General features: G+C 42.2%; 1 protein-coding gene across 1 annotated transcript in view; it reads left to right on the forward strand.

Annotated features, from left to right (window-relative positions):
* The first annotated feature begins 1,165 nt into the window (after positions 1–1,165).
* OSBPL10 (oxysterol binding protein like 10) overlaps positions 1,166–15,606 on the forward strand; it is a 111,718-nt gene continuing 97,277 nt past the window's right edge. Inside the window, exon 1 of the mRNA XM_027897723.1 lies at positions 1,166–2,131. Coding sequence (XP_027753524.1) covers positions 1,233–2,131 — 899 coding nt within the window. The 5' untranslated portion in view covers positions 1,166–1,232. The remainder of the gene's footprint in view (positions 2,132–15,606) is intronic.

Below are 15,606 nucleotides of genomic sequence, written 5' to 3' on the forward strand. Positions count from 1 at the left end.
ACAAATGAAGGCATCTTGTCCTCATCTCGAGCGAGCAGGATCTGAGCTTCCTGAAGGAACATGCCTTGTTCATCCAGTGTCTTCTGAACAGTGTGGTCATCAGAAGAAGAGCTGAGCCTAAGAATGAGGATTTTCAGGTTGTGGTAAGAAGGTTTCTTTACCTAGTAACAATGATTGGGTAATTTTACATGAACATTGCGATCAACAGCTCTGATTTGAGAAAACATTTACTCTAAAATATTTTGTTTTAAAAATTAACTGAGTTCTTAGTCTTTGTCTGTACTGCAAGAGATGTGCATTGAATGTTCCACCAATGAAATATCAAAATTCAAGTTTCTAGACCACGGTGCCTCAGTATTTAGCTACGACGTGAGAAGTTTAACCACCCAAAATTCAGGATCAGATTGCCCAACACTTCAGCTACCCAACCACAACACATATGGTGGGATTTTCCAGAGAGAAAACTGGGAGAATCTAAGTTAGGATCCCACCACTCCATGCTGATTTTTATAGGGAATGTAGACATCTGTGCGTGGATTCAGATGGTTTGACTATCTTCTGAGGTGATCACACAGGGCACACACGATACTACACTCAACAAGTCTCTACTGCACGGGACTGCTAAACTTCCCACAGGGTTAAAGCACAGGAGATAAATTTATACTTTTCATAGACTCTCTGAGTCTGCTCTATGTTTCATTCTCCAGTTATAAAAAGTCAAGAAGAATACTTACATCTCTGATGTGGTCTGAAGATACACGTTGTAGCGTAACGGAGGCACTTGAAATGGATGCAGCAAGGACAGCCATAGAAGTGATTTGAGGGTATGTAACCCCATAGCTTTGTACAAAGTCGACTGTACAAGGACCTGCTTAGCTTTTTAATGGTGATCTTGAGGTTAAATCCTCAGTTTTCAGGAAATGTGGCTTTACAATAATGTTTGTTTTGCAAAGTCTGGATGGATTATATATGGTCTGTTGATACACATTATCCGCTGTGGGTTGAGCAAGAATACTGTGTTCCTGACTGCTGGGCGTACCACCTAGCTCATGTGTGCAGACACAGCCGTACTGCTGGTGTACTGCAGCACGGACAGCCACCTCCCTGGTGTCACGCTCCACGGTGAGGGGCAGTGATGTGCACCCGCGCGTACCAAGCCCCCCCACCTCGTGCGCTCCGCTTTGTGCTCCGATGGGCACAGCTTTTGTGAGTATCAGTCAGTCACACGCTTTATGGCCCCTGCACCCCGCTCCCCGGCGGTGTCCCGGCGCTCATCCCGCCGCTCCACGGGTGAGTGCGTGTCATGTGGCGGGCGCGTCACGGGGGGCGCGGTGCCGGGGCCGGAGGCGGTGTCGGTGTGTGCTCTGCGCCTGCCACGCCGCGGGTCTGCATGCCCGCCCCGCACCCGGGCACCGTGTCCTCCGGGGTCGCCCCTCCGCGTCGCACGGCGTGTGCCGGCCGCGGGCACCATGCAGTCGGCGTGCGTGCTGTGCCTCTCCCCGTTCGCCCTGTGCCTCCGCGTGTGCGGCCCCCGCCCCTGCGCGGCCCCCGGCGCCGCAGCAGCGCCCTGCCTCCGGTCCGGGCGGGCGGGGCGCTCCGGGGGGCGGCGGGCGGGACCCCGCGGAGCCGCGGGGCACCGACCGCCGCCCAACTCCCCGCACCGCCCGGCGAGGAGGCGGCGCGGCGGTTCCCTCGCCCGGCGCGGCCCGGCCCCTTCTCCCCCGGGCGCCGCCCCTCTCCGCGCCGCCTGTGAGTCAGGGCTTTGCCGGGCACGGGCGGCAGCCGCGGCCGGAGCGGGCGGGCAGCCTGCGCCGCGGGGCTCCATGGAGAAAGCGGCGGCGAGCGAGGGCGGCGGCAGCAACAGCAGCAGCCGCAGCAGCAGCCGCCCCACGTCGGCGGGCTCGTCCCCCTCGTCCTCCTCCGCCAGCCGCGGGCTCCCGGGCCGGGCGGCGGCCGCGGGGAGGCTGGATGGAGGCGGGGGGGCCGGCGGCGGCGGCAGCAGCCCCGGCTCGGCGGCGGCCAGCCCGGGGGGCGCGCAGGCGCCCGGCGGCGGCGGCAGCAGGCGGCGGGAGCCGGTGCTGGAAGGGACGCTCAGCAAATACACCAACCTCCTGCAGGGCTGGCAGAGCAGGTAAAGCGCCGGGCCGGCCCCCGGCGGCGCTGCGGGGCCGCGTCCTCACTCACCCCCGGCCGCCCCCAAGATGGTGCCCGGGTAACCGGCGCTGCCGCCCGACCCGACCCCTCCTCGGCCGCCGCGGCCCCGGGCCAGGCTCTTTTCCCCTCCGTGCCCACTCTCCTTCCTTTTGTTTCACTTGTTTATTTCCCCAGCCAAGTTTGGCGTAGGAATGGGCGGGGAGGCGGCCCGGTGCGGGGTCGCAGCGGTGCCCCCGGCGCGGCCGCCGCAGGTGCGGGCGGGGGCAGGGGAGGGCTGACGCGGCACATGCTGCTGTCCCTGCCTGACAGGGTCCTGCTTCTAAGCTCCTTTCTCTATCACGTTAGTCTCTGTCTTCCGTGAAGTTATCTTGGATGCCTAAAGAATGAAAAGCCGGCTGAGAGCCTCCCAAAATAAAGAGGGGAAGATGGCATGCTTGTGATTATTACTATTATTTTCTTTCCCTGTGGGGTGGGACAGTGGAAACAGTTACCTTTATGCTCATAAAATGTCTTCTGTTGCTATGTCCTACTTGTTTGACAAGTCCTAATTTATGCTGATACGGTGACAGGCCCAGGTCCTGCAATTTGTTGGGTGTGGACAGGCTGACGTGCATCTGTGGAAGTCCCGAAGGAGGTCTGGTTCTGGTCTAGTTGTAGGGCAAAATTTTTTACGGAGTTGAAGCCAGACTGTGGAGTGAATAATGCTGTACGGGGATCTGTTGAAAGCAAGACATAAGATTTCGTATTAGTATTTTACTTTTTGTTATTCAACTTTGTCCTCTTAGGGGATGGATGAAGATGAGTATCTAAAACTTGACTTTCAATATAAGGCATCACAGTGGTCGTTTTGAAGAGAAGAAGATGCTTTAGAGAGAACGTGTACAGAACTAGTTATAAACCATTGCACAAACCTTTAAAAAGCAAACCAACAACCACCCCACCCCGCCCCAAACCTGCTGTTGCTGACATTAGGTGATCACAAGCAGTAAGAACATGGGAATGGCTGGGACCTTGATATTCTGATAGTAATTTTAAAATATTTATGAGTGACAGAGTTGCACAAATGCCCGCGATGTTGTGATGGTGACTCATGTGCGGCTCAATCAGTGGTAGGAACTGTAGCAGTACTTCCTGAAGAGTTTCAGGAGCTGGTCTAATTCCAAACACTGGAGGCCATGCATAGGTGTGCCAGCTATAAATGATAATGAATATAGTACGAATTAGATACACATAAAACTAGACTGCAGAATAGATGTAGACATAGAGAAGGCCTTTTACTGTCATTTGGTTACTGCAGTTCTGCTTTACACTTTTATCTGTTCGTTGGTTTATCAGTTCTTTAGTTTTGTTTTAAAAAAGAAAAAAACCACATTTTGATGCCTAAAATGGTGGGCTAAAATCCATGACTAAAAATTAAAAGCCCCGCCTCCCCCTTTTTTTTTCCTTGACACCTCTGTCTCTTCTTGTAGAAACAATAGTTCATTTTACTATGTGTGACTTTAAGGGTCAAAATCTGGTGAAATTACAAAATAAAGGTAATTGTTTATAAAGCTTTGGGTCTAGAGCTGCCTGTTGGTTGTATTTAGGAACAGACTGAATCTTTGATAAGGCTGGCAGTTGGAAATAGCATGTTAAGATCTGTGTATGTCCATTAAATTTTATCTGAAAATATGGAAAAAAGATAATTGTCACTTAAGCAGTTCTACCATAGCACTTGGAAATTAACAGCTGTTTATTTTTAGCAGTCTTTTTTAATGTTGCTTTATCATGCTTTGTCAATTGCCAATTTCATTTCCTATAAATCTGGCCTTTTGAGCAAGTGGTTTATGATGATATAGAACTTTTAGCATAAGTACCTTTTTTAGTTTGTTCACTTACTCCATTCTCTTGGTGTGTGTATCTGTGGTTTGGGGTGTGGAATCTGATACAAGTTCTAAACAGATCAGTTGAAACTTGAGGCTTGCAGAAATTAGTCATATTATATAAAGTCCAGTAAACGAGTAGAGATCCATGGGCTTGGGCATGGTTGTCTGTTTGGCCTCCTGGATAGTTGTTCCGGAATGTGTTTTCTATAAATCGGAGCTCAGTCTACAAGAGTCAGTCAGTGACTTCATAGCTGACACCTGCGAATCACTCAAGAGCATATGTGTTACTGAATGAACATACAAATTAGTTTTGAATTTACTTCATCTGAAAAAAGACAAGATTGTTTAACTGCATGATCAATACAGCCAGATGGCGTGAATATAAATAAAATGGAAAAATAAAGCAAAAACTGACAGAGTTCATTTATCAGGGATTCGGAATGTTCTTCTTTAAAGCTTTTTATCCATTAGCCTAAATAATTTAAATGTATTTAATGTTGGCTCATGCCATGTGGTATTGAAGTTGAAAGGTCTGCCTAGGTTATCCAACACTTAGTGTGCAGAGTAGCCTCTGCAATCTGAAGAAATTACTGTAATTTGAATTATAATAAAGAAGTATCACTTTGAAATAAGTCTTCCTTTAGCAGGCATATGCAAGGTAGTCTGATTTTGGATGAGGCAACTGAGTATGATTACTGAAGCATAATACCTCATTTATAAGCACTAACTGAAGTAACTGGACACCTCAAATCCAGTCAATCTAGATAGGTTCTTTACTTCTTGTTTTAAGAATTTCTGAGAGTTTGTTGTTTGTTACTAGAGAAATCTATTTGTTCACTTCTAGCAGGTAAGAAACAACCTGATCTGGAAATCAGTGAGGTGATTCCTCACCTTTATGACAAGCAGAATGAAACTCCAGGGTGTTTTGGTTGTTTTGAGGGAGTTTGTTGTGTGATGCAGGTATCTGCATCACACAAAATTTAGATGAGCATTTAGTAGAGCATCTCTACTAAAGTCTAACTTTCTGTGAATTTTTTCGTGTGTGGATATGGAGAGTAGAGCTTAAGCTAAAACAGACACTTTGACATAAGAACACTTGTGTCTGGTCTGAGACACTGGGGCATCTGGTTGTCTTTACTATGAAATTACAAATAATTGTGTTCTCAATTGAAGCACTATTATGAATAATTTCTATTGGGATTTACTTGTTATATGTGTATGGGGGGGTAGTAGCTTGTATTTTAAATGGGAGTTGTGTGAGTTTGATGAACAAATATGTCTTTGTAGCATCATATCATATCACATAAAACCTATTTTTTATTAATTAATTTGATATTTCTTAAACGCTTATTGCCTGTGACATTATTATCCTGTTTTTTTTTAACAGATTGGTAAAATGTTGTAAAAAGTTTAAAACTCCTATTTGCCCAAGGTAGTTGAAAATTCTCGTGTGGTCTGCCTCCTGCTCTCTGCTTTTTCCTTGGAAATGTTTTTAGTACTTACACTTCTAGGACTTTGTCCTGCAAGAATATATAAAGCCCTGGATCACCTGAATTTGAGCTGGGACTTAAATTTGGGTTTGTAACAACAATAAATGGATCTCTAGCTGATGGATGTTGTTGCTTTTCTGAACTGAGCTGCTCTGTGTAGGTTGTTCTGTAGCCCAGGTGTTTTCTAAAACATTTCTTTGCCCTCTTCCTGTTTCCCCTCTCAGTTGAGAAATACACGGTGTTACCAGCCCGTGTGAATCATGCTTGATGTAATTCTTATTCCTGAGCACTACCAGACTTCTTTTGGGTCTTAACTGCATTCCCTGTATGTCAACAAAAAGTGTACATTTGAGGCAATTCTGGAATTTTTTGCTCTCAGGGTCTTTATTTGGCTTTGCAGTGCTATGGTGTAATTTCTTTCCTTGTGTAGTTGCAGAGAACATTTGCAATCTGAGTGCTGCCACCACAGAAAGACCCTTGCAATTTATTCCCAGTGTCCTGAGCAGCAGATAGGATACCACCAGAAGAGCCAGCAGACTTTAGGGGCTGACTTTGTTGGCTCCCAGAGGTTGTGCTGCTCTTGACTGTAGCTGTTCCGGGAGGGTTTTCTAAGTATGTCGGCAAAATATGTCAACACTGTATTGTGCTGTAACGCAAAAATCTGTGTGCAACTTTCATTTTTTAAACTTTTTATATGTATCTTGGAGAAAAAGATTGTGATCTCTTAGAAAGAGAATCGATGAAGGTATCTTCAAACACAGTTCCTTCTGAATTAGACACATCTGCTTGTGGAGTTTTAGGGTAGTTAGCACTTCTAATATTTGCCAATTCTTCAGTGGTATCAGCTCTAGCAATAAATTGGGACCTTTTTCTGGTGAAGAAAAAATGAGTAGATGGTTACTAAACAAACTATATGACTACAGTTGTATAGGTATACTAATATAGCTGCTGGAAGCGGAGTCTGACCTGGAGAAATAAACTGTTTTTTAATATAAGAATAAACCACACTGTCAGGATTCTACCAGTAGACAGTATCTGAGAAGAATAGCCATGCACTTACTTAATGTTTGTGAAACTTGCTGAAAAGGGAATTTTTTCTGCTCTTCCTAGAATCAGATTAACATCAACCCTTCCCTTGCTTATCTTTTCATCTTAGTGTGATTCTGTGGCATATCTATACAGGTTTTAACCTTCCAGGTTTTATTTGTGAAGGGAAGGACTCTGTTTTAAGGAGCTGGAGATGCAACCCTCTCTGTTCCTTCTGTTGCTGGAAATCTGCTCCTAAGGTTTTGGAACTTTGTTTATAATTCATTAGGAATTGTGGAAGCCTTAAATTTTCAAGGGATTTTTGTAATATTGCACTAACATTCTATTAAAGATTTTACTTGCAGAATAGATTTTACTAGAAACTGTGTTTTCCCTTCACTTGTAAGTTCTGTTTGTAGTAGCAGACAAGGTGAAAAGGAAGAAAACTACTTAAACCAAACTTATTTTAATTCTCTTGAGCAAGTGATATTTCCTGTGCTGAACACGCAGCACTTGCATATCTTACATTACTGAAATTAAGATGTATGTCATTAATTTTAAATAAACTTGGCATTTAAAATGTAAAAAAGTAAGTTAGTAGTAAATTCTGTAAATAATCACATTCAAATGTTAGCTTTCTTTTTTTCCTCTTCCTTTACTTTTTGCTATTGAAATGTTTCTCCCTTAAGTATCATTAATGCTCACGTAAAAAAAAAAAAGGAAAACCAACAAAAAGTAAAAATAAATAAATCAATCCTTTTAAATCTATGTCCCTAATTTCTTTGTAGGAAAATTTCAGTTAAGAAGTATTTTTTCTTTGTTTAGTTAGTGGTTGATTAAACCTAATTGGTTTAGTGACCAACTGGTCGATATAGTTTGAATGGCTTTTGGTGTTGCCTCTAAACCAGCTCTTTTGGGAGAATGGAGAAGGCAATTCAAACAGAGAATTCAGAGAAGAAATTCTAACAACGGTAGAGGAAGGCTGAGAAATCCATCATTCTCTGCCCTCCGGTGATGCTTGCAAGTAACATTTGGAAGAAGACAACTTTGAACCTCAGGCTGAAATGGAAGAGGATGGTCTTGTGGTTAAGGAGTTGATTTGCACTGTCGAGGTGTGACTCTGGTTGGAGAACTGCCATGGACATTTCTCTTGTCCCCAGGCAGATAACCCAAGTTCTTCATTCCTCAGCTGCTTGTATCAAAAGGTGTCAGGGCTGCTTATGCCTATGAGAGGATAAACTCTTTTAATGCTTAAGATGCTTGTTAATAATGTGGGAAAAAATCTGTTTAAGACAGATGAGACTTGTGCATTTTCACTCAGGCATTATATTTGGGATTTGCAAGTGCATTCCAGAGCTGAGCAGCAGTCTTGTACCAGAGGGAATGAAGTGACAGTCAAAATAGAGTGTGGTCTTCCTTTCACCCAGATGTCACACTTAGCTCTCAGACAGTGAAAAGAAGTAGCAGTTGGCACTGACACTGAAACAGGCACTTGCCCTTATCTAGGTTTTGTTATTACTGACTCATTTTGCTGCTAGCTTTTTGGATGATGATTTCCGTGCTTAGCAAGGCAGTGATAAATGTGGTTAGAGGGAGCACACATGCACTTCCTGGCTTATTTAAAAAGTCCCACCAGTTTATGAATATGGATTTTGTTCATGCAGGAGAAGTGACAGTAAGTTGCTAAGCTAAGTAGTGTGCCTGGAGTCATCTCATAAGTATATAAGTATTCAAAAGTTTTCCCCAGTCACTTAAAAGCAATTGTTTAGTAAAAAGAATGTATTTTTGCCTTAGCTTCTCCTAATACTCTTACTTTGTTCTTTATGATATATTTAGAAGGCTGAACCCTCTAAATGAAAAGGTTGCTAAAAATTGCCATAATATAGTTTTTTAATGCACAACTATATTTATTAAATGTGTATTATAATGAACGGTGAAACAAAAAGTAGTGAATGTGATTCATCAAAAAATGCGGAGTTTATTTCCGTAGTCCCAATGCACTTATACAACCTTATTTTCAAGGATGTTGGCATTATGCTTTAGGTCATATAGGCTTCTGTGGTTTTCTTACGGAGATGTTTGCTTGCTTTTTGGAACCTCATGCAGGGAGACAAAGTTTGTTTAGTATTTAACTGTTGCATATAAAAATGATTCAGTAAATGTTCTCTAAATGCTGCTGCACTTCACTTTCCAAGATGGCATTTAATTAGTAGGTAATTTAAAGTAGAAGAATGTAGATGCTCCACTACTCAGTTGTGCATCACAGGCCATAGAATTTGCCATAGTTTGTCTTCTGTCTAGATTTATATTTGGATATTGATCTGAGAGTTTATCTTCTGGTGACAGGATTCTTTACTCTAGCTATGGCAACAGTTTGCCCAGAGTTAATCACTGCTTAAAAAAATGCTGCTTTTACTTAGTGTGTATCAGCCATTAACTCTTCACTGAATCTCATTGTGCTGGACTGAAGATACCTCTTATAAAAATTAACCTCTTTGCTGTCTTTGTGGGCAGGCTATGTGGTTATCTCTTGTCTGTGTTTGGAGTATCAAGACCAATGGAATTTTCTTGATGCAAGTTAGCTCTCCCAGTAATTTTAATAATTTATGATAATCCTAATTATTATTTGGGTTTCAAAGTTTTTGTTCACATGTGGGCACCAGAAACGTGTACAATTTCAGCTGTGGTTGCACTGGGGGTCAAATACAGGGGTAAGACATCCTGTTTCCTTCAAATCAATATTTATTCCCTGCTTAAAAAGTAAAAGACCTTTAGTTTTTTAGGTCTCAATCAGTTATTTTTTTAAAAACTAGGCTGTTAACTTTGCTTCTTAAGCTTAACTGTTAGTCTGGTTACACACGACAGTGAACAACACTGAGATCTCACGTTCCCTGGTGCTGCTTGGGTTCTCCAGACAGGCTTCTCCATATCCACACCCTTGTTATTTCCTACTTACTTAAGCTGCAACATCCAGGTGCTTGTCATTCCATTTTCTCCTGGTACCCATTATATTTCTTGATCCAGTTAGTAACATATGGTGTATTACTACCACAATGAGTGCCAGAAGTGTCAAAATGAAGGGTAACACTACACTAGTGTTTTTTTTTTTTTTTTTTTTTTTTTCCCTGGGAAGGTGTTGGAAAGGATTGCTGTGGGAGCTGTCTCCCTGCAGTATGTTCTCCTCATGGTTAAGATGTTTTTGCATATTCCCAGTGATCCTTCTTAGGCTTTCTCATGGTGTGTGCAGGCCCTGTTTTATGAGGGGGTAAAAATAGTAGTTTATTGTCTTCTGTAAACAAATAATTATTTTAAAATATAGTTGAAGAAAGTTATTATTAGTTTGAAGAAATACTTGGATAAAATAATCAGTAGAATTTCTTGACTGAGTTTTTATGAGTCAGTGCTTTTTCATGTGAATCCTCTATCTTGTAGTTACGACTTTTGTCACTAGATGTATGGTTTGACAGTATTGGAAAGCATGATGTTTGCTGATGAATTTTTTTTTTTCCCCTTCATCTAGGTCATTGCTAAGAACTCCCAAGTCAAGAACTGATTGCCAAGGAACCCTGTTAGAAATACATTCACTCAAATAACCTTATTTAGTTATGTTTGGAGGCTAGCACCATCTTTTAACTGTTTTTCAATGCATTTAATGTGTAGTTTCATCCCTTTTGGGATGAAAGCCAGGTTGGATGAGACCTTGAGCAACCTGGTCTGGTGGGAGGTGTCCCTGCCTATGGCAGAGGGTGTTGGGATTAAATGATCTTTAGGGTCCATTCCAACCTCTTAATATTCTATGATTCTGTGAAAAAGTATTGACCAACCTTAACCTTTTTGTATCATTTACTAAATACTTGGGAAAACCTAACAATTTTGTAAGGGGTATCTTCCTGATAAAATTACAGTTTGAAGTTTGGACTATGAGTCTTCAAAATAAAAGACAGAGCTACTCTGATATGTAGTATTAATTGCTTGGTGCTTGTTTCAGGACCCTTCTGTAGGCTAAATGTGGTTGCTGTTGGGTATCACAAGTGTTTTACAGGGTTTGCAGGTGTGTTAAGGTGCTTGACTGAGAAGATCTTAGGTGATCAGTTGGATGTTTGTAAGTTGAAATTCCTAAATTATTTTTTTTTCTTTTGTTCTGAATAAATTACTACTGCAAGATCATATATCAAGTACATATTTCTCAGTGACCTAGGAAATCGCTTTTTTTCAACTGCACAGCCTTTTAGAGTTGTCTGTTGCAGTATTAGGAGCTGTGCCTTACACAGCTTCCTTTAATCATGTTCACAATACTCTTTTATAAAACAAGTCAATGATTATTTGGTTTGCTCGAGAATGGACTTGGAGCACAGTTAAGAATTGTGATGGGACAACTTGTCTAAGTCATTCAACAGTTTATTTTAAAGAATGACATAAATGTAAGTTGGGATTTTGTGTTGATAAAGCTTCAGTGTTTATCTTATATACAGAATTGTGAACCGCACCCACTTACAGCTATGTTGGCTGATACATCTTTTATTGAGAGAAGATAATGCTTTTATGTAAGGGACACACACAACTCTGGGAAGATCTGTGCACTGCAGTAACATTAGTATGTTTAACCTCACTAGGAGAAGGGGTGTATGTTTTTTTTCTAGCTTTGAAATATGAAGAAAATCTTCCTTGTAAAAGGAGAGTAGTTTAAGCAAATGCAAGCAAGACCAGGTATTCTGCTATTTTTGTGCTTGAATTTATGAAATAAAAAAAAAAATAAAAAGGAAAAGGGAAGAAGACGGGGAACAACCAATTTCTTGTCTATTGCCATAATTTGGAGCTGTGTCAAGTTTCTCTGCACTGCTTTTGTCATGGTGGAAGACAACGAACTTGATAATGAAGATTCCAAACTGTAGGCAAATTAACTCTATCCCAGCCCAAACCAGCACAGTGGAGAAGCAAAATGTGTTGTTCATTGCTGCAAGTATTTGACATTTTGCAGTGGCACAATCTCCTGCTCTTGAAAATGGAATAAAGCAATTTCTCTCCCCCCTCCCCCCTTTTTTTTTCCCCAAAAGGTTTGCCTTCCACTCTGTAAAGTGTAGTGTGGGCTTTGTCCTCTCTTGTCCTCTCTGCTTTTCACCTGTATTTTATCTTACGTGCTTGGTGGGCTTTGTTTTGTGACTGTTTGTGGTGGGTTGACCTTGGCTGTTCGCCAGGTGCCCACACAGCCGCTCTATCACTCTCCTTCCCAGCTGGACAGGGGAGAGAGTAAGGTGGAAAAACGAACTTGTGGGTTGGGATAAGGCAGTTTATTTAAAGCGAAAAGTAAAGTGGAAGCCTGCACGTGCAAAAGCAAAGCGTAAGGTAGCACGGCCATTGGAGACAGTGACTGCCTGCTGAGAAACCGTCATGCGTGATGAAGCCCTGCTTCTCCAAAGTGGCTGACCATGCTGCTCATGGGAAGCAGAGAGTAAACTCTTTTGCACCTTATCCTAATCCTTTTTGGTGCCCAGTGTGGGGCGAGATAAAGGCAGTTGTATGTGTATGTTGCATGCTATAGTAATAGTAGCTATTGAATAGCAAGCTCCTGTGCGGGACATGGAATTTGCTGTGCGTATCACTTTACTTTGCTAAGTTTTGGGAACATACCAATATGAACAATGGCTTTTACGCTAATGGCTTGTTATACTGGGGGAGTTATCTTCTGGAGAGCTATCTGGGAATGATGGAGGAATACACCTTCCCCCCACTCCTCCTTCCTTTTGTGTTCTCCCTTTTCCCCATTAGCGGTGCAGGGGGGCACGGAATGAGGGTTACGGTCAGGTGTTGTTTCTGCCACTGCTCAAGGAGAAGAGTCCTTCCCCTGCTCCCATGGGGTCGCTCCCATGGGAGACATTCCTTCACAGACCTCTCCGGTGTGAGTCCATCCCATGGGCAACAGTTCTTCCCAAACTGCTGTCCCGTGGGTCACTTCTCCACGGGGTGCAGCCCTTCATGAATGAGCTGTACTGATGTGGGTCCCTCATAGGGGCCACAAGTCCTACCTGGGAAAAACCTGCTCCAGCATGGGCTTCCCTCTCCAGGGGCTGCAGGTCTCTAGCAGGGCCCTACTCCGTCTTGGGCCTCCCACAGGGTCACAGCTTCCTTTGGGCACCTTCTCCAGCATGGGCTCCTCCATAGGCTGCAGGGGGGTCTCTGCACCCCAGTGTTCCTCCATGGGCTGCAGGGGCACAGCTGCCCCACCATGGTCTGCACCACGGGCTGCAGAGCCTCAGCTCCAGCGCCTGGAGCACCTCCTGCCCCTCCTTCTGCACTGACTCTGGTGTCTACATAGTTGTTCCCATGTTCTCACTCTGCTCTTCCCTGGCTGGAATCTCTTCTGTGCCACAATCTTCTGTTCTTACATATGTTATCACAGAGGCGTTACTATTACTCCTGATTGGCTTGGCCTTGGCCAGCAGCAGGAAGTTTGTCCTGGCTGGCATTGGCTCCATGGGACAGGGAAAGCTTCTAACAGCTCGAAACAGAAGCAACCCCTGAACCCCTGGCCCCGCTACCAAAACCACAGAAACCCACTACACTGTTGGGTTTGTGTATCAAACTTCATCCTATTTTTATTATGCCAGTACGAGGAAATAGTAGTTTGGCAATAGAACAAGGTGAGCAGAAAAAGATATTGGATGGTTGGAGAGATTTAGAGAAGGAGTTAAAAGTCTCTGGAGGAGGACTTATGGAGATAAAACGCGTTTAAGTGACAGAACAAGGGGGAATGGCTTCAAACTAAAAGAGGGTAGGTTTAGATTAAACGTTAGGAAAATATTTTTTATTGTAAGAGTGGTGGAGCACTGGAACTGGTTGCCCAAAGAAGCTGTGGATGCCCCAACCCTGGAAGTATTCCAAAGTTAGAGGGTGCTCTGAGCAACCTGGTCTACTGAAAAGTATCCCTGCCCTTGACCATTCTGTGATTCTATTCTATGATTCTATGAAAGAGAAGAAACAGATGAGAGAAGGAAGTAGATACTGAAGACAGCACAAAGCAAGACCTTTACCTCTTTTTAAAAAAAAAAAATCTGAAAATTTTATAATGTGAATTCAGAATTATGTCTTGAAAATCCAAGTGAGATGAATAGTGTCATTAACAATGGCATATGTGAAGTAGTGAAAAAATTATTATTTTCTAAATTGTGGAACGTGTGGCACAGTGAGAATTTTTCTGGTTTTTCTTTCTTCCCTTCGCTGCCTTCCATAGCAGAGCTTATTTCAGGCAAATAGAGGACTGATGTGAATTGCAGCCAGAGGAAGCTACTGACAGTGTCCACCTGGATATCTGTTAACATACCAGACTTACCTTTGCCCTCGTAAACACAATATTCTTTATGTGGGAATTCAAGCATTTGTGATGATGAAACTGTTTTCTTATTGAAGGTTATAAGTATTGTTTCTTCATTTTTGATTAGAACAGTGATCTGGATTTTTGTAGAACAGTATTTTTAGAAATACATATGTAAAGCAGCAACCTAATGCATAAAGGTCTGTAGAAGTACTTGTTTCTCACAAGTCTAAATACTCTTTTTTTCAGAAGGATCACAGCTAATGCACTGCATATCTCAGAACATATTGATGAAACCAATGGATTCTGTGGACTCAATACATGTGTTTCTAAGAAAGAGTGTTGACAAGATACTTGGTTGTAAAGATGGCTGCATATCAGCTGTCAGGATAAAGACCAAACATAGAAACTTAAACTTCTCATTTCAGTCAATGAATTTATAGTCCTAAGAGTAAAGGCAAGGGAAAAACTATTGTTAAGTATCGTCACAGAGGGCTGGAAAGTTCTAACTATCCTAAGATGACGCAGCATGCAAGAGAGGTCTGGTTTCTGCAAAACTAGCTGGAGTGGAGAAGAGCTGGAAATGAACCAGTGTGCTGATCTTGCTGTCAAGATCCTTACTTTGTATATTGTATTTTCATCCATGTGATGTGTAAAGAAAATACTGCATTGGATGTTTGTTCTTCCTAACCTGGAACACTTCAGACTATGGATAAAAAGAAAAAAAAATTCAAATATTAGGAAGAGCAAGCAGAAAAGAAGATATAACATTGAGAACTTAAAAAATTTCCAAAGCAAGACCTTAACTTGCCTTCTGGTTCCCCCCGCCTTCTGTATTTATGTATGTATTTAAAATATATGCAGCTCACAAAAAATGGCATTAGCATAACATAGGTGAGTTCTCAGCCCTTTATATATGAGTGGAGTGAATGTTACTTGTTGAACAGGTTCCGTCAGTGAAATAATATTTTAAATTAAACTTGCAGTTCGGAGAAATGCCAACATTCATGTGTTTCAATTTTGAGAACCTAGATGATAAATTATCTGCATTTTGAAAGTGAAAATAACAGCTGCTGTAGGCACTGCAGTAAAAACACAGAACAAGTTTAAAAACAGATGTTTTATTCTCTCAATTTGCACAAAAATTACTATCCAAACAGCTGTGTTTAGAAAGCATTTGCCTGCTAGAAAGTATCTGGCAGTTCATGTATTCACTTAGAATATATCAGAATACTTTGTGTCTAGGACAGCTATAGGAATATACCCTCAGTGAATTATATAAGAAGTACAATGTGGAATGAGGGAGAAATGAAGAATTAATTGGTTTGAGGACTGCTGGCTCCTGGCATCATGTAAATATCTTTTTCTACATGGAAATCACCTTTAAAGTTTTTGTTTTCCTTTCACAGTGTTAATCAGCTCTTGTTATTATGAGTTTCTTGCACATGAATTATATGAGGAGTGTAGTTATGTCCACAAGCCAGAAATTGCTAGATGAACATGAGGCAGGTATCAGAAAGCCAGATTCTTGAATACAGAAGCTTTGTATTTGTTTATAACTCTGATTACCTAGACTGAGGAAGACAAAGCACAGTTCAGATGAAAAGTTGTTTCAAACTGTTTAGCTTGTCTGTTTTGTTAGAAATGTTTCTAATACTTTGAACACACCATAATAATAGGAAAAACCAAAAAAGCTTGCATCCATGAGTTTGCATCCTTGTCAGTATTGCAGTATTGTAATGCCTTACTCAGTAAGAATAAA

Source organism: Empidonax traillii, unplaced genomic scaffold (assembly GCF_003031625.1).
Source record: "Empidonax traillii isolate 1590-97213 ecotype Southwest subspecies unplaced genomic scaffold, ASM303162v1 scaffold19:size3308961, whole genome shotgun sequence".
Lineage (NCBI taxonomy): Eukaryota > Metazoa > Chordata > Aves > Passeriformes > Tyrannidae > Empidonax > Empidonax traillii.